Source organism: Rhinolophus ferrumequinum, chromosome 21 (genome assembly GCF_004115265.2).
Source record: "Rhinolophus ferrumequinum isolate MPI-CBG mRhiFer1 chromosome 21, mRhiFer1_v1.p, whole genome shotgun sequence".
Taxonomy (NCBI): domain Eukaryota; kingdom Metazoa; phylum Chordata; class Mammalia; order Chiroptera; family Rhinolophidae; genus Rhinolophus; species Rhinolophus ferrumequinum.
In genome coordinates this window covers 34,151,741-34,169,554 of record NC_046304.1, presented here as the reverse complement: position 1 = coordinate 34,169,554, position 17,814 = coordinate 34,151,741, and the positions used below count along the sequence as shown (strand labels likewise).

At 48.1% G+C, this 17,814-nt stretch overlaps 1 protein-coding gene across 2 annotated transcripts in view; it reads left to right on the top strand.

Annotated features, from left to right (window-relative positions):
* The window catches only part of IGF2BP1 (insulin like growth factor 2 mRNA binding protein 1), a 34,760-nt gene extending 17,168 nt beyond the window's left edge, over positions 1 to 17,592 (top strand). The window contains exons 3-15 of one of the 2 annotated variants that reach the window (XM_033090899.1): positions 5,293 to 5,341; positions 5,881 to 5,932; positions 8,251 to 8,314; positions 9,474 to 9,755; positions 10,643 to 10,777; positions 11,411 to 11,533; positions 12,321 to 12,456; positions 13,185 to 13,307; positions 13,721 to 13,840; positions 14,707 to 14,781; positions 15,454 to 15,585; positions 15,754 to 15,867; positions 17,109 to 17,592. In XM_033090899.1, the coding sequence (XP_032946790.1) occupies positions 5,293 to 5,341; positions 5,881 to 5,932; positions 8,251 to 8,314; positions 9,474 to 9,755; positions 10,643 to 10,777; positions 11,411 to 11,533; positions 12,321 to 12,456; positions 13,185 to 13,307; positions 13,721 to 13,840; positions 14,707 to 14,781; positions 15,454 to 15,585; positions 15,754 to 15,867; positions 17,109 to 17,201 (1,498 nt within the window). In that variant the 3' untranslated portion in view covers positions 17,202 to 17,592. The remainder of the gene's footprint in view (positions 1 to 5,292; positions 5,342 to 5,880; positions 5,933 to 8,250; positions 8,315 to 9,473; positions 9,756 to 10,642; positions 10,778 to 11,410; positions 11,534 to 12,320; positions 12,457 to 13,184; positions 13,308 to 13,720; positions 13,841 to 14,706; positions 14,782 to 15,453; positions 15,586 to 15,753; positions 15,868 to 17,108) is intronic. The other variant, XM_033090900.1, reaches the window with a different exon arrangement.
* Positions 17,593 to 17,814: the final 222 nt, after the last annotated feature.

Below are 17,814 nucleotides of genomic sequence, written 5' to 3'. Positions count from 1 at the left end.
AGCCGCACGGACTCCAGAATCCTTGAGGTAAGTCATGGTAAGTCAGGGAGCTTCTTGACCACTGATTAGAATTAAATGAGCACGGTGTGTTTTCTGTAGGTTTGAAACAGCTGCGTTACTTACTCGTTTACAATATCCAAGCAATAATCCCAACACCATTCCCAGTCAAGCTTTTCTGATTGCCTTGGGTTAGTTTCTTCCCCACACGCTGCCAGGCTTGAGTGAAGACTTGGCCATCATTGGGGATGAAGTTAAATGTGTAGATCTGTGGGAGGGTGACTTAACTTTGGGTTTATGGAGGATTCCAAAGTCTTCATTAACCCCTGAAAATGTGAAACTGTGTGCAAAATGTTTGCATTTTTCTGGTGGAGAGTATTCGGCACGATTCCTAATGGGAACCAAATCTCAAAAGAAAGGTTAAGAACCACTTACTTAGACCATCAAGACACAGAAAATCCCTCTAATTAAGAATGTAGGTGGACTGGGTTGATCCCTGTCTGGAAACATAAGATCCTGTAAAATCAACTAATTATCCTTTTACCCTGATGTAAGAAACAGGTCCTGAGAGTTGAAGGCTTGACTTGCCCAAGGCCACACAGCCTGCTACTTGGAGAATCATGGCCTGGGGGAGGGGTGGAGGTGAAGGATCTAATCTGGAGATCCTGGTTTAATCCTAGTTCTCTGCTGAGATGAAAGTCCAGGTTTGACTCACAATAGGGGCCTCAGAATGGTGCCCCAAGCTTAACAAGATTTCCAGAACCTCCTACTGCCTCCTCCTTCCCCATCTTCTCCACTGGCTTGCCCCACCCTGGTTTAAAGAAACTCTTCTATAGGGAGGGGTGAGGCCATCTGCTATTGAAGATGGCACCCTCCCCACTGGGATTGGGGTGAAAAGAGGAAGGAGGTTTGCAAAGAATTAGAAAAAGGACAGTCCCTGGGGCAGTTTTCACCCCTCCCCCCATTCCTGGAGACCTTGAGTCACTGTTCCCATGTGCATTGTGAGACGGGTCCCATCTGTGCATCTGCTCCTCCCTCCACTGGACCCCAGGCTCATGCTCTTCCTGCCCCCAGCAGGCGCGCCTAACCAGGGCCTGGATTCTTGCTAATAAAACACCAATAGGAAAACCTCATTAGCTTAGACCCTTTAATTTGGAACTTGCAATGACTTAAAACCAGGTGAGCTAGAATAATCATTCCCCCCACCCCAACTCTTTTATTATGGAAAAAAGTAAGCATAAAAAAGTGGAGAGGATAGTGTAATAAATCCCAGGCGCCCACCACTTAGCTTTAAAAATTACCAACTTTTGTATCTAAGCTGTTTTCATTTATACCCATCCCCTGATTATTTTGAAGCAAATGCTAGATGTGTCATTTCATCTGCAACTATTTCGGTGTACATTTCTAAAATGTAAACTTAAAAAACCACCATGATTTAAAAAGTAAACAACGTTATCAGACATGTAGTCAGTGTTGGCTATGCCGTAGAGTCACTTGCAACTAGCTCTGGAAATCTGTTGGGAAAAGAAGTTACTAGCTTAAGGAATTACAGGTGGGGCGCTTTGGCTAACTGGACAGCAGCACCATTCAGCAGGTGCACTGTTCACTCTGAATAGTTTAAATTTCTCCTCAAGCCTAACATGACTAGATTTTGGCAAAGGCCTTTTGTCTCCTTTATGCCATCAAAAAGGCAGCACGGGACAGTGCAAAGAGCCTTCAACCAGACAGGCTTTGGGTTCAAATCCTGCCTCTGGCTCTTAAAAGCTGTGTGTCTTGGCCAAGGCACTCCGCCTCCCAGTCTCAGGGCCCTGGCTTGTAAAACGGAGCCATGAATGGGGGAAATGGGAGGTGCTGAATCTCAGAGCGTGGCATCTGGTAAGCACTTCTCAAATACTGACCCATTTTCCTTCCCATTCAGTCTGTCAGTGACACTTCTCTGAAAAGGTGAAAAGGACAAGAGCTTCCTGCGCAGGGAGAACTCCCAGCCATCCTTCCCGGTGCCCAGACCCTGTGCTTCCTGAATCTCTTATTTTCCTGTTTAACTCCTTATGCTGTTTCACGGATGCTCTCTCGTTCTGGTCTCTTCGGGAATCTCCCCTGGTCTTGGGAAGAATGGCCACTTTGGTCCCTGTGGCCCTTATGCCCCCTGCTTGTTTCTTGCATTAGAGAGGTGGGTCCCCTGTGGTTGCTCTGTATCTGGGGAGCTGCCCCAGATGCCCGTAACTGCCCTGCAGGTCAGGGCAGGCAGAGAGGTCAGAAGCTACAGTGTTGGCACCCAGGGAAATAATTAGGCTGCAGTCATTGCCTGCATTGCCTGGGGCTCATGCTCCATCCATTCTTTCACTCAACAGGTTTATCAGCTTCGAGGTAGTGGTTCCCTAACCTCTAGGAGTTCTCTTGCCTTTTCTGAACAATGGATGTTGGGGTTTAGGTACCCCAGGCTCGGCTAAGTATAGTGCCCTATTACCTATAGGACAAAAGGCATTGCTTAACCCTGGTGGAAGCTGATCCACTGGGGTGCTGGAGTGGGTCCCTTTAGTTATCACAGGGAGGTGGAGGAGCGGGGGTGGGACTCTAGGCTGTGCTATTTCCCCACTAGTGTGGAAGTCTCTTCTACTATCACTCTGAGCTGCTCGTTGTCAGCCCTGCCTGCCTCTCTCTTGCCATCCTTGTCTGCATATCTGCAGGCTCCTGGGCCTGGCATAGGGATTGAGAGCCCTGCTTTAAGTGCTGTCACAAAAGTCCTATCGAAACTCAGGTACTGAGCAAAGACTATAACCAACCAGTCAGGGCACCCTTAGCTTCCACCCGGATCCCGCTGTCCTCAGCACACTGCCCTCACCCAGCCCGCAGTGAGCCTTCCATAAAAGTTTGTAGGGTGAATGCAGAGCCCAGGGGTCCAGGGAAGAGTGTACGGTTCCCATACCGTTCCCTGCATCTCCCCATATGCTTTGGGCCTGAAAGAAACCAGGTAGCATCATACTTCATAGAACCCAGGCCAAGGGCTTAAAAGACAAAGGTTCTTCCCAGCCTCGGATGTGTTTTTGTTTGGGTTGGGGGCTTTGCTGAAAGGGGGTTTGGAGGCCTGAGGGGTCTGGGGGAGGGTTACAGGATGTCCTTTCCTTCATTGGTTGGGTGGCCCTACCCTCCTCCCCCTCCTTCTCCTGGAACATTCCACACATTCCAGACTGCCATTGCTTTCAGGATATGGATTAACGTCCCCAGCAGAGATTTGATTTCACCACCCCGTCCCCTCCCCAGTCTGAAAAGAAAGCCCTAAAACTAGGAGTTGGAAGGGAGGGTACTTTTGACCTTTAACCTGAGATTATACCAAGGGACCATCTTGAAAGAGTGCTCTTCAAACTGAGCTCCTGCACTGGGGATGCTGTCGGCCTTACCGGTTAGAACTTCCAGGCTCGCAGCCCCCAGCCCCTCTGCTCTTCACCCAGAAGTTCCCTTGAGGGAGGTCCCTGGGCTTGGGCGACCCCTGTCATTGGCGTTAAGCTGGATGCGTGTTCTCAATCTTCCAATGCTGTAATTATTTCTTACTCAGTTCTCCAGCAGTTTGATTTTCATTGTGAGGGGTCCTGGATTTTCTCTGTCCATTTGGTCACCAAGTGAGTCATACGGGAAATCCCGTACAAGGGCAGAAGCCATGGCCTCCCTGTTGGCAAATGAGTTGAAATCACAGGAAGATGGCCTGGTGTGGGATCTGAGGACCTGGAACTGGACTTGTTTCTCTGATCCTTGTCCTTCTGTCCTGCTATAGTCTTACCTCCTCAGATCAGGTTATGAGCCATAGACAGATTCTCTTCAACAGTTACCATCCTTTCTCCCTAAATTATTTCATATCCGGAAGAGATTTCCTTAACCTATTTTATCAATGACTTTCCACACTCAAAGCAGCAGAGCTAGAGTCCTTCTGTTTCCATTTTATAGCTGAAGACGCTTGAGGTGAAATCAGTGAGCTGGCCCAGGACAGAGCCAAGATTGAAACATTTATAGTTAGAGCTTAGCATCCCTTTCCTTGGTCCCATATGTTTTCAACGCCCCCCTTCTAGCTTGGCAGGAACTGACATGACCCCTGCTGCATAGGGATAAAGGCCAGAAGCTTTAAGTGGTTTAGACAGACACCCAGTCGGGCAGTTTAAGGGCTAGAACTGGACTTTCTTGCTTCCTAGTCCAGTTTTTCCTCATGCCACTAGAATTTTGTTGTGTTGTGTCCCTAGACTAAGATTTTGTGATCAGGGATAGGCAAAGACATAATGACAATTGACCAATATAGACAGGTCAATTAAAATTCTTTAACCTCAGAGATTAGGACATTGATTTGGGTGGTAACCAGTTTCTCTGGGATTCAGCCTTGAACCTGAAATGAAAGCCTTCCTCAGGGAAGATTATATTTTTAAGAGGCATTTGAAAGATGGGAAGAAAAAAGTGTAGTCAAGTGGGAGGAAGGAAGGTGGCAGTGGCAGTGCTGGGTTCTGTGTCCGTTAATCATTCCCATCTTAGCCTTCCTAGATGCGTCTGTTACTCCACTTTAAGTACTTACTCTAAGCCCTTTGCTAAGCTCTTTATATTATCTAACATTACCTTATATACCACCCCTTGAATAGGTATTTTCCCTGTTTTTACAAAGGAGGAAACAGAGCCTCAAAGAAGTGAAACCTTTTAAAGATCAGTGCTAGTAAGTGGAGCCCAGGTTTAAATCCATACCTGCACAAAGCACTTAACTGCTGCACCGTTATCCCGCTGTAGTTTGTTTGCATATAGTCTCCCTAATAAGCTGTGAGCACCTTGAGGCCAGATACTTTGTTGTTTATGTCTGTGTCCCCAGCATGGAGAACAAAGTCGGGCATGAAGGAGGCACCAATTAAATAGGTATCACATTCATGAATAATGTCTTAGGTAGCTTTGTATTCTTAGTGCCTGAAACATAGTGGGTGGTAATAGATGGTTACTGAACAAAAGGTTCTCTAGTGAGAAAGCTAAGTAGAGAGATAAACAAAGCAGATGTGATTTATTTATTTATTTTTTTTTTAATTTTTTTTTTTTAGGGCATTATGTTCCCCTCGTGCTCTGATTTTGGTTTTCCTATCTGTGGTACATGCACTGATAGCAAAGGCACCCCTACACCAAATCTGCTGTCCCCAAGTTTAGCATTCTTAGACTCTGAGACTTTGGTGTTGAGCGGAAGGTAGGGAGATGAAAACTGGGACACTGATTCAAAGCTATAAGGCCCCAGTCCCCTCAAGCATTCAGAGCTGTCACTAATCCTGTTCCCTTTCATTTCAGGAGCCGGAAAATTCAGATCAGAAATATTCCACCCCAGCTTCGATGGGAAGTAAGTGATTGAGGGAAAATCTTCATGGCGTGGGGTAGTGGAGACTGGAACGTAAGTCTGGGTCAGCCTGAGTTGGCAGAGGTGACTGGGGAGGTCCTCTGGTGGTTTTGGGTTAGGCCTGGGGTGCTGAAGGGGAGGGAGGCTGGGTCTCATCCTTAACCCAAGACTATCAATAATTGGTTCTTTAGGCTTTTGTCCCTATGGTGAAAAGTATTAGGGCAGTGGGAAGGTTGTTCCCTGAGCCCCAAACTTAGTGATGGCAGAAGTTGATTTTAGGGACCCAGATGACCCAAGTCTGCTTCCAAAAAGGCCCTTAAATGCCTTTTGGAGCTCAAGTACATTTCTGCAAATATAACTCCATCGGTCACCACCAGCATTACTATCCCAGAAAGGGCAAACGGAACAGGTAATAATGCTCAGTCGCCACCTAAGGCTCTGCCTGTGCCGCGGTGCTTTGGGGTGAGGGGTGTGCAGTGGCTGGCCTTGTGATAGTTCCTGGGATGCTCAGAGTAGCCTTCCTGCCTTCTCCATGCTCCTAGGTCCTGGACAGCCTGCTTGCTCAGTATGGAACAGTAGAGAACTGTGAGCAAGGTAAGAGTGGCCAGAGTGGTGGAGTGGTGATGGAGGACTTGGCGGGGGGTGGTGGTGGTCCTGTTCTGCCTCATTTTCCATGAGCACCCCAAAAGAAGACAGACAGAGTCTGGTATGCAGGGACTAGGTCCCAGCTTTGGCTCTGCTGCTTGTCTTGGAACAGGTTTCTCTTTTGTTTAATGAGAGGCTCAAAGTCACTCATTCTCGACGTGGGGTCCACAGGCTCCTGGGGGTCAACCAAGGTACAGGTCCTAAGATTTTAGACATAGTTTAAGAATGGAAATGGTGCATTCAGCCCGAGTAAGTCTGCAACCCTTTTATTTTAAAAGCATCTCAATTCTTTGTTTTTGGCTGGAATAATCAACTGGTTCTCTCTCTCCACCCCACCCCCCTCTCTTTTTTTGTCAGAAGCTCTGATAGTCAGCTACATGTCTTTGGGGGAACAAAGCAGAGGATTTATTACTTGAGTACACATTGATGGGCAGGCAAAAATCTTTCAAGAGTGGGCCCACAGCGGGAGAAATAATACAGAAGAATTCTAGATCATATGTTTGCTATGATTTTTGAGGTTTCTCCATGGTCTAAGATTACAAATTATTTTCATTGGAAATGAGCTAAAATGAAATGGAGTGATTTAGGCTGGACATAAGGTAGAGCTTCGTCATTAGGGCAGACAAGATACAGTATGAGTTTGTAGATCTTTGAGAAACGTGGATAGTCACCTAGTCAAGATTTAAATATTCATCTCCAAATTCTTTGTGTAACTGGAAAATTATATAAATCCTTATAAACAAATTAAAATATTTGCTTGCACGAAGGTAAAGTGCTGAGTCAAACAGGTTCTCTCCTGCTCTAATCCTAAAGCTGGCCTTTTATCATAAATGACAGGACACAACTGGGCGCACTGATAACCATTGTCCAGTCCTGTTCACAGCTTAGACTGATGACTAACAGAGAGCAAGATTGAGCTGTGGCTTGGGAACATGTGCTGAGCCTCAGTGGGAGGCCTAGCAGGAGCCCACACTAGTTAAGTATCCAGGGCTCACCAGGAAGCTATAACGCATCCCGGTACCTGGAACGAACGGGAAACATTTCATTTTGTTGGACAACAGAATCTTCAAGTTTTTTTCAAGTGTAACTTTCTGAGCAAAGTCCCTTCTAATATTCTTTAGAAATGGCTATTTATTATACTTATTTTTGTCTTCCCTACTAGGATGTAAGCTCCACGAAGGCAGTGGTTTTAGTAACTACTGTATTTCCATTTAATGAGAAGATTATTCTTGCAGAATCTTCCTCACCACTGAGTTGGTAGAGCTCGGCTGATGAAGGCCAGAAGGGTTGAGTGGTCTGCTTGAGGTTTTGTGGCCGAGTGCCTCAGGCACAGGCCTGATTTTTGTCCATGTTTTCCACCCCAGGGTTAAGCAAGCCCAGGGGACCCAGAATCACAGGACATGATGCATAGGACAGAAGGTTCACTTTATTAATTTAAAATGAGAAGTGTGTGCCCAGATCGCCTGGGATTCTAATATCCAATCCAGTCTCCTCCTTGTAGGAAAGCGTGTATAGTAATCAAAAGGTTGCTTATGAGGAGTGTGATGGGATTAATGGCTAGTGTCATGAATTTATTATGCCCTGGATGTGCATTTCCATGGTCAGGATGCTTGGAATACTCAAGTCAGAAAATCCTTTACCCAGGAAAAGATGCAGACGTATACTTTTTTCCCCCTCTGGGCTCCACAACAGCCACTCCTGTCAACCCATTTAGCTAGGTCGTAATACATGTACATTTGATTAATGCATCCTTGAGGATACTTAGGCTTCTAAAATGGATTTGAGTGTTCCCCAAGTCTCTTCAGCCATATCCTTAGAGACCAGACCGTTTCTTGGGATGTTTATTTCTATAAATTGCTAATCTCAGTGTGTGTTGATTTTTACCTAGTTTAACTTTCCAAGGGTAAATGTATCAGGCAGTTGTGCGCATGCCGGCCGGTCGTCTGACCTGCTGCCTCACTGCTGATGTTAGGATGACATCGTCCTTTTGTATACTCAGCTCTCTTGGGGGCTGGGTGGGGAAATCAAAGGAAGACAGAAAGGAAATGCAAGAAGGTGAATTTGGATTTTCTAGGAGTTCTGGTGAAAGGCAACTGAAGGGGGGGACTGTTTTGCCTTGTCAGTCAAGTATTTTCCTAAGCCCCAAGTGGTCTTCTAGATGCCTTCTTGACCTCACAATATGGAAGGAGAAACTTCTAACACCCTGGATTCGTCGGTGGCATCTCCAGAATTCACTGCTCTAACCATGGCCTGTTTTTGCTCCCCAGTGAACACCGAGAGTGAGACGGCAGTGGTGAATGTCACCTATTCCAACCGGGAACAGACCAGGCAGTGAGTGGGCTGGAAAGGGGGGCTGGGAAGGTCTTTGAGGGGTGTTGCTGCTTCCGGACAGGGATGAGTTCCAGGTAGGCATGAGTTCCCACTTGGGTTATGATATTGTTGGTTCAGGGATTGATAGTAAATGCATCGAAGGGAGGGACCCAGAGAACTGCCAGGGAAGGTGGGAAATCCTCTGCGGGAGAAGAGGTTGGCTTCTGAGAGAACTTCATGGTCCTTTGCTGTGTTCATGGCACCATCTAGTGATAACGAGGAGGAACTGCAGTATTTTTAAAAAGGATGGGTTGATGTTATGTGGGGGCAGACATTTTACTGCACTGCTCCGGGGGAGCCCCGTTGTGCTTGTTAGGGTACTTGCAGTCCCATCATACCCACACTTTCCAGCTCCTTATCCCTTCGGTTGAGCACTTACCACTTCTCACCCACCGGTACTGACAAACGGTACACATTATACATTTACTCGTTTATATCTATGTCGACACTGGTACAGGCTTTTTGCCACATTTTGCTGTTGAAGGCTTTCTTGCTTCTTCATCGTGCTTCCTCTATCCCTTTTGTATCCTCCAACTTAGGGTACATTGTAAAATGCCCCCACTTTTTCAAATGCCATTTTCTTTCAGTTGTCTCCTGGGCTCAGAATTTTCTGGAGGCTCCTACTGCCCCTTGTGGCCAATCTGTAGTCTTTTGCCTGGCTGTAAAGATCCTGTCAGCACTTGCTCACTCCCCACTACTTGTTGTTGCCTTGTTTACATTTCTAACCAGCGACAGGTTTGGGAATGGGTGGGGCTTGATCGCGTTTTGCAGGCATCCCAGATGTACTTAAACTCCTGCTTCCAAGTGGTAAACGAGCCATTCTATCTCTAACTCAACTTCTTTTCCACGGAGTTTCCTTAAACCTGGAAGGTGCCAGACTTAATAGGTAGTTTTGGCTAATGTTGACAAGCTGATTCCAAATTTCAGTGGAAATAACTTATTGACGTTTCCTTTGCTGTCTTACTGCCATTTAGACTGGAAGGTTCTCTAAGGTGGAGGTGGGCATCTCCCTTTCTTATGTTCCGTGCTGCTTGTAACCCAGTATGGTGCTTTGTACGCGAGGGCGTTTGGTGTGATTGGCATGAAGCAGAGTGACAGTAGAATGTGTCTCTGTCCCCAGAGCCATCATGAAGCTGAACGGCCACCAGCTGGAGAACCATGCCTTGAAGGTCTCCTACATTCCTGATGACCAGATAGCACAGGGCCCTGAGAACGGGCGCCGAGGCGGCTTTGGCAATAGGGCTCAGCCGCGCCAGGGCTCACCTGTGGCAGCGGGGGCCCCAGCCAAGCAGCAGCAAGTGGATATTCCCCTGCGGCTCCTGGTGCCCACCCAGTATGTGGGTGCCATCATTGGCAAGGAGGGTGCCACCATCCGCAATATTACAAAACAGACCCAGTCCAAGTGAGTGTTGGCTGCTGGGGAATGGAGATGGGTGCCAGGAAACTGGTTGGTATCGGGGGATGGACAGGTGCCTCCTGGAAGCACACTGAGGGGCATCAACATTTACCGCTTAGGAAACGTTGCCTGATCCTTTTCTTCTCACTCAGTGGTCACCACTTCCAGCCCCTGCCTCCTGGGTAGGGGCGGGCAGGTAGGGAGGTAGAATGGGCTTGGGGGTGCCATTTGGTGGCAGTGGCTGGGCCTCGCACTGTTATTAGCTAGAAGGGGTCTATAATTTCTTGTAGAAAGTCTCGTCAAGGGAACCTGGTCTTAGTGAGTCAGTCACTCTTCAGTGCTCTGATTTTAGTACCACCTGCTGGTGTCAGTAGGGCTGGTCAGCCTGGCCAAAGTCGGGGCCCTCAGTCATAGGTCGTAATTCTGTCCCGTCTCCCATTCCACCACAGCCACCCCTCTTCTCTAATCTAGATGGCTGATCGGTGTACTCTGAAAAAGAACATTACATCCTTATATAATGTCACATTATATCCTATGCATAATAAATCCTTTATTATTTACTTTTAATTTGGGGCAGCATGCTTTCCCTTTACTGCTGCCTTAAGGGGCAAATCTAGAATTCAAGGGGAAATGCAGCTTTAGAGTTGTGGGCTGTTGATCCCCAACCCCGCATTCCCATGGTAGAGGCCACCCTTCCAACCACCAACTCCGGATTAAGACAGGATCCGGAGCAACAGACTGCTCATGTGTCCCTCGCCCTTTCTCTGCGCTCCCCAATTCTGATCCTGATCGGCCTTGTCCTGTGCCTTTGGGTGAGGAGAGGGGGGGAAGCCTGAAGAAGACCCAGTCTCCCTGGAGACAGCTACCTGACCATTTTTGTCCCTGGTCCTCAGGATAGACGTGCACAGGAAAGAGAACGCAGGGGCTGCGGAGAAGGCCATCAGTGTGCACTCCACCCCCGAGGGCTGCTCCTCCGCCTGTAAGATGATCTTGGAGATTATGCATAAGGAGGCAAAGGACACCAAAACGTAAGGCTTCAGCTTTTCTCGGAATGTGGGACTGCCCCTTCCCTGACTCCAACGCACTTTATTAACAAGAGTACACAGATAGAGGAGACGGTCAGAAATTGTACCAAAGGATAGAAACTGAGAAATGAAATCCTCTTTCCCACTAGTAACACCTTGTATATCCTCCTCGAAATTCTGTGCCCTCTCAAGCCTGCATGTGCACACGTGTGTATGTACACGTGTGTTTGTGCACGTTGCAGCATAAATAGGATTGCAATGAACATGTTGTTCTGTAGTTTGCTTTTTACACTTTCATGCATCAGCACATACTGACCCACCACATGCTTTTTATAGCTGCATAGAATTCTATAGAGGGGCTATTTTCAAGTATACAATTCCATGAGATTTAATATGTACATACCTGTAAAACCCCCATCACAATTAAGATAATGAACATAGTCGTCACTCTCACGGTCCTTGTGCCCCTTTCTCTATACCTAAGCGACCAACGATCTGCTCATTTTTGTAATCTTCAAACACGTAATTTTGTCCTCTGGCTTCTGAAAGCCCCCACTGGGGTGACGTGATGGCCAAGCCCATGTGCCCCACCATTTCAGGAGCTCTTGCCCTCACTTCTTCCTCTGTCTCCCTAAGGGCTGACGAGGTCCCCCTGAAGATCCTGGCCCATAATAACTTCGTGGGGCGTCTCATTGGCAAGGAGGGGCGCAACCTGAAGAAAGTGGAGCAGGACACAGAGACAAAAATCACCATCTCCTCGTAAGGCGCTGTCACATTTCCTTCCTTATGAGTGGGATGCCTGGGGCCCAGGGTCGGCTGTGTTTCATTCTTGAACCTTGATACTTCCCCCTGATGTTGGATGCCGTTTTTGCCTATCGAAGAAGAATAATCGAAGTGGTAAAGCACTTTTATTCCTATAAAGGCTGGAGCTCTCCCATCACCACTGCAGTGCGGGCTGCGGGGCTGTGGTGTGGGTGCCCCCTCAGTCCTCTGCCCTCCCCATCGCACTTCACCGTCTCGAGGAGAGAGCCTGCAGCTTGGAGCCAGGGATTCCAGGTTTCAAGCTTGTCTGTCATGCTGCGAGAAGGGGCGGGCCTAGGTCCTCATCTGAGGACAGAGCATATGCTCCATATGGCGGTTGCCTCTCTGGGAAGAACCGAAATTAAGGGGTTAGATTAGCTCCTGTGAGTGCTGTGTGTCTTCATTTCATGAGACGCGCTGGTGGGCAAAGTAACTGCTCTGTTCCAGAAAGGCGCAAGGAATGCATGGTCTTCAACCATAAGGAAAATGAGCCTCCTTGCTTTACCCGTGCTGACAACCTGTCTGTGTTTGGATTCCTCACAAGTAGAGGCGTTTTGATTGGGTATTCTCATCTCTCTGGACCTCCCCTTGCCCTGGTTACAAAGCATAGGCCAGAGATGGAGAGCTATCTGGCAAAAATTAAAGAGCTCACAGAAATGGGGGTGCTGCGACTCGTCCCTGGCCGGGGCCTGAGCCTGTCCTGTGCGTAGGAGGGTGACACTGCTGCTCTCTGCTTTCCCCCCAGGCTACAGGACCTCACTCTCTATAACCCTGAAAGGACCATCACCGTGAAGGGGGCCATTGAGAACTGTTGCAGAGCTGAGCAGGAGATCATGAAGAAAGTTCGGGAGGCCTATGAGAATGACGTGGCTGCCATGAGTGTGAGTGTCAGGCATCTCTGCCCGCCCTCCTGAGCCCGAACCACAGAAGAGCGGGTCTTCCACGGGGGCAGACATGCCAGGTGCTGTGTGGCCTCGAAGCATTTACTTTGCTTTTGGACCTCAATTCAGAAAAAAAGGCTTTTAAATTTGATTAATAGGGATTCTTCATTTAATTCCTGGGGTGGGAGTTTCAGTCTTGGGCTTCAAGGTCTGTGAGCCTCCTCTACTTATTTGTAAAATGTGTTTGTGTATACTTTAGTGGGGAGAGCGTCCTTAATTTTCATGTGATTTTCAAAAGGGAGTGATGGTTTAGGGTATGTGACCAAAAAGGGTGAGTTCTAGAAGTCAAAAGGACATCTGTCCCCGCCACTCCTCTCACGTAGACACGTTACAATACAGGGCTATGAGTTTGCCATCTGTCTCAGCCTGGAATAAACCAGAGAATGGAGTTCTGATGGAATAAAACTGATTGGCTCTTCTGGTTGTAGTTACTGTAGTTCTTGGTCCAATGAGAACACACATCACTCAACTCCACACCGTAAGTATATATGTGAGTGAGTGAAAACCAAAAGGGCAGGCAGGTGTATGTGTAATGGCATGTCATTCTCCTGTTTTTGGCCCAGTCTCTCTGGGGGTACTCGCCCTCATGGTTTAGCCAGGGCCACACACAAAGGACCAGTAGGCCGTCAGACGGAGCTGACTTCTTCCTCCTCACCTTCCTCCCCCAGCTGCAGTCTCATCTCATCCCCGGCCTGAACTTGGCTGCTGTAGGTCTTTTCCCAGCCTCATCCAGTGCAGTCCCGCCACCTCCCAGCAGTGTCACCGGAGCTGCTCCGTACAGCTCCTTTATGGTAGGTGCAAGGTCTTATTACAGGGGACACCTGGGCCTATTCATGGCCTCCCTTAAAGGGTCCTACTCCTTGTGGGAGCCAGATGCTTGGGAATTTGCAGGGAGAGAGAAGGGAGGTGTGGGGATGCTCCTCCTGCATTGTTCCCAGCCACTGCTGACACTTCAGAACGTCTGTCCCAAGGAGGGTAATCTCGGATTCTGCCAGGGATGCTGGGGGCACGCTTCCTCTTCCCTCCTCTTCCTCTTACCTGGCTTCTTTAGCCCTGCTGGGCATAGGGGGAGCTAAAGAGCACGTAGCCCAGGTTGGCTGTTGGGTGCCTGCACCCCTTCCTCCTTGAGGATGCATGACGGGCGTGCAGGGGCTTCCAGGCTGTGCCCTTCGGCCCATGGTAATAACATGTCCTGTCTTGGCAGCAGGCTCCGGAGCAGGAGATGGTGCAGGTGTTCATTCCTGCCCAGGCGGTGGGCGCCATCATTGGCAAGAAGGGACAGCATATCAAACAGCTCTCCCGCTTCGCCAGCGCCTCCATCAAGGTAAAATGCTTTGTGTCCTTCCAGGCCCTGCGATGGGAGAAGATTCCGCTTCCGTCACACTCTCCCATTGTTACCAGGCGCCCCCATCCAGCTAGTGTTGGGGCTGAGGCCTTTTCTCTGTGGAATCGGAAGCCCATTTGCTTTTGTCCTTGCTGCGTCCTCTGCAGAATGCCTTCCATGCTTCTGGATTTTTCAGGCTGGGAAGGAGGCGATACTATAATCTAGAACGAGAGCTTATGTTTTACCACAGATGGATGAGGGTTCGAATCCCCATCCGCAGGCTGTGTGACCGGAGCCTCAGTTTCCTAATCAGTACAGGAGTCATGATAACACCAGGAGATAATGCAGTGGAAGCCCCTGTCTTGGTCAGTGCCTGGTGCACAGTGGTTGCTCAGTAAATGTTAACTGTCTTTTTACCTTCCTTGGCCAGGGTCCCCTGGAGAGAGGAGGGAGACTCTGTTACAGGGAAACAAAGGCGTTAAATTTCACAAGTCTAAATTCATTTTTCTCAGTGGTCTTAACGTTTTAGTCAAAAGCAGTGATTGTTCTCTGGGGACGTGTGGTCACTGTCCTTCCCCGCATTGGTTATCTCATCTTTGCCCCTCCCCTGGGCAAGATTCCACTGAAACCTCCCTGGGAGGAGATTGGAGGGGATCGGAGTGGGGAGGCCCTACTTAGATAACGCCCCTGAAGCAAACCCAACCATGCCCTCAAAACAGTCTTGGTGCAGGCGCAGTGACCTTAGGGTTCAGGGTTTGGTTCTTACCCCCAGTCCTCAAGTGGGTAGTGGATGTCCCGTGGGATGGAGGGCCTGCAGCAGTGGAGATAGAGGGCGCCTCTTTGACCCAGAGCTGTTTGCTTTGCAGATTGCTCCTCCAGAAACTCCTGACTCCAAAGTTCGTATGGTCATCATCACTGGACCCCCAGAGGCCCAATTCAAGGTTCTGATCTTTATTTTTCCAAACTGGGCACATTGGAATCAATGGCAACGTGGGGAGGAAGGCTTAAATCTGTGTCACATTTTTAAAAAGCTTCCCTGCAGGATACAGCGCTGAAGGCTGCTTTCGGACTGGCATCAAACTTCATTTCTGTTGACTTTTACTTCCCTCACTAATTCTTGAAAAGTCAACAAGGCATATGGGAAATAGGAAGTCTGAGGGCTTCTTGTGTGCGCTCTGGCTTAGTTACTAAAGAAGGCCTTTGATGCCAAATTCCCTCTCTCCTTTATGTCCCTACTACATCCCTGGGTTCTCAAACTTCTGGTCAGACAGCCAGAGCTGATGGTTAACTTAGCCTGACGGATGGAGAATGGGACAGCTCTCCAGGTTTTGTAGCGTGATAGCCCGCCCTCTGCGTGCCTCGATCAGTTGCCACTCACTCAGGCCACTGTCCTGTCCAAATGAATGCAATCACCCCAGATACGAAAGGTCTGGCTTATAGCCTGTGAATTACTATATATTCAGTTACTCTATGCAGGTTCTCCAGTATTACAGATAAACAGAAGGGACACTGACAGGTCGACCTGGCCTAACTGGTTGGGTGGAGCTTGGGGACTGCACTGGGTGTTTTGTCATCTCTGTGTGGCCTGCTGATCAACCATGACCTCTTCTCAGGCTCAGGGAAGAATTTATGGAAAACTCAAGGAGGAGAACTTCTTTGGTCCCAAGGAGGAAGTAAAGCTGGAGACTCATATCCGGGTGCCAGCGTCAGCAGCTGGACGGGTCATTGGCAAAGGTGGTAAAACGGTGAGCTGTGAGAGTCACGTTGAAAGTTGTTTGATTCTACTCCCCAAGCTTAACTCCTGACGCTCACAGTTTCTACCTTCTAGTCACCAGCCTCTTGCCCCTCCCTCCTGTCCTACGCATGCTTTCTTGATGGCACCCTGAGCTCTTCTCTGCCCCCCCTACCCCCAGGTGAATGAGTTGCAGAATTTGACAGCAGCTGAGGTGGTGGTGCCAAGAGATCAGACCCCCGATGAGAACGACCAGGTCATCGTCAAGATCATCGGGCATTTCTATGCCAGCCAGGTACATATGGTACTCCCCATCACAGGAGGGTGGCAGGAGCCCAGGAATCAGAGACGCGAGACTCCAGAGGGTGACCAGCATGACCTTGACACGTCTCGTGGACTCTGTCGCTGGTTTGGTTCGTTCTTTTCCAGGTGCAGGGCTATGATGTATACATGCTTTATTCCCTCTTAAGATTCCCTAGGGAAAGTGATTTGACAACTTTCATACATAATTTATGTTACATGCAATAACTATATACGCTATATGTTACACATTTGGGGGTGCCAAAAAAATGTCTACAAGTGGACACTTCGGTCAGTGTTGCTCGAGCAGTAGTTTGCCGTAATCAGAAGTGTCTGGATGCTGATGGTAACCACTTTGAGCACCTCTTGTAATTGCAGAAGTCAAACATGACTTGTATTCATCTTTTGTTATCGGTATATATTAAGTATTACAATTTTAATAGTTCCCCTTTCTTAAAATGTATATACATTTTTTTTGGCAGCCCATGTATATTAACGGTCTTTCCTGTTGTCTAACCTTAGTTCTTCCCTAACCATTCTTTGCACTGGATAAGACAGAAAATTGTCATTATCCATCACCCGTTCTTGTTCGTGGAAAGGAGATGTTCTGGGACATTTCTGCCAAGTAAATCGCATTGTGTGGTTGATTTCCCTTAAAACTTTGTTCTTCAGGGAATACATTTTTAAGAAGGAAAAGAGTAAAGATATGGATCCTTTGGTATTTTGCCCGTTTTCACAGTGGAGCTTATTGCAATGGTTTTTCGTTAATCCATCTCCGGGCATTTTATCCCCTTTCCTGGGGATGTAGCTACATGGGCAGTGGCGTTGTGATTTGTGACTGAGGTCTCCTAGTTGATAACCCTCTGAACAACACATACTCCTGGAAACTCGAGGTTTCCATTTGGGGTCAGTAATGCGTGTCAACTTTGTCAATTTTTAAAGTTGGTCAAGTTTTAAATTCGGAGTGAGTTTATACAACTGTTTCTCCTCCCTCCCCCACCCCTGCCTTTGCTGTATTATCTTGTGGGTGCTCAGTGTCCCCTCGGAAGCAGAGATTCTTAAGGTCATGCTAACCATCAGTCTTCCTTATCTTCTTCGAAGTGCCATGTGTCCTGTTTGTTGCTGGTGTTTGGATCCTGATGGCCTCTCTCGTTGAGTGAGGCTGTCTCCTTCCTTGCCTTTTGGAGGTATTGTTATTGGTATATATTAAGTCCTTTTCACCTGTTCTTTCTGCAGATGGCTCAGCGGAAGATCCGAGACATCCTGGCCCAAGTTAAACAGCTGCACCAAAAGGGACAGAGTAACCAGGCCCAGGCACGGAGGAAGTGACCGGCCACTTCCCATCACGTTGACTCAAGGACGACGGGCTGAAATCGAGAGCGTGTCCTCCCCAAAAGGCCTGAGAATGAGTGGGAATCAGGGACGCTTGGGCTGGGATGTAGATCAGGTTTGCCCACTTGCTTGAGAAAGACGTTCCGGTGAGGAACCCTGATCTCTCTGCCCCAAACACCCAACCAATTGGCCCATCACTGCCCACCCCTCAGGGTGTCACCATGGAAATTCTAGCTCAGGGTGCTTTTAAACGTGGATTGTTTAAGTAAGTTCTTCAGGTCCCACTTGACAAAGGGTGGGCCAGACCCCAGTGGGAAGAGAAATAAAATTTCCTTCAGGTTTTTAAAAACATGCAGAGGGGTGTTTTAATCAGCCTCAAAGGATGGTTTGCTTCTTGACCCGAAAATCTTTCAGCCTTCTCCTGCTTGGTTTATTGATTAAAATACCTCCATTGTCATGCCCTGACGTAGCCTCTCCCTATATTCACACTAGTTGTTTTATCTTGACCGCTACCAGAACAAGTGGGAACTGGTGCATTGCTTAGCTTAACGTCATTGACGCAAAGGGAGAAGACACATCAGCATCTATAGTTTAATTCCAGCCAGTAGGA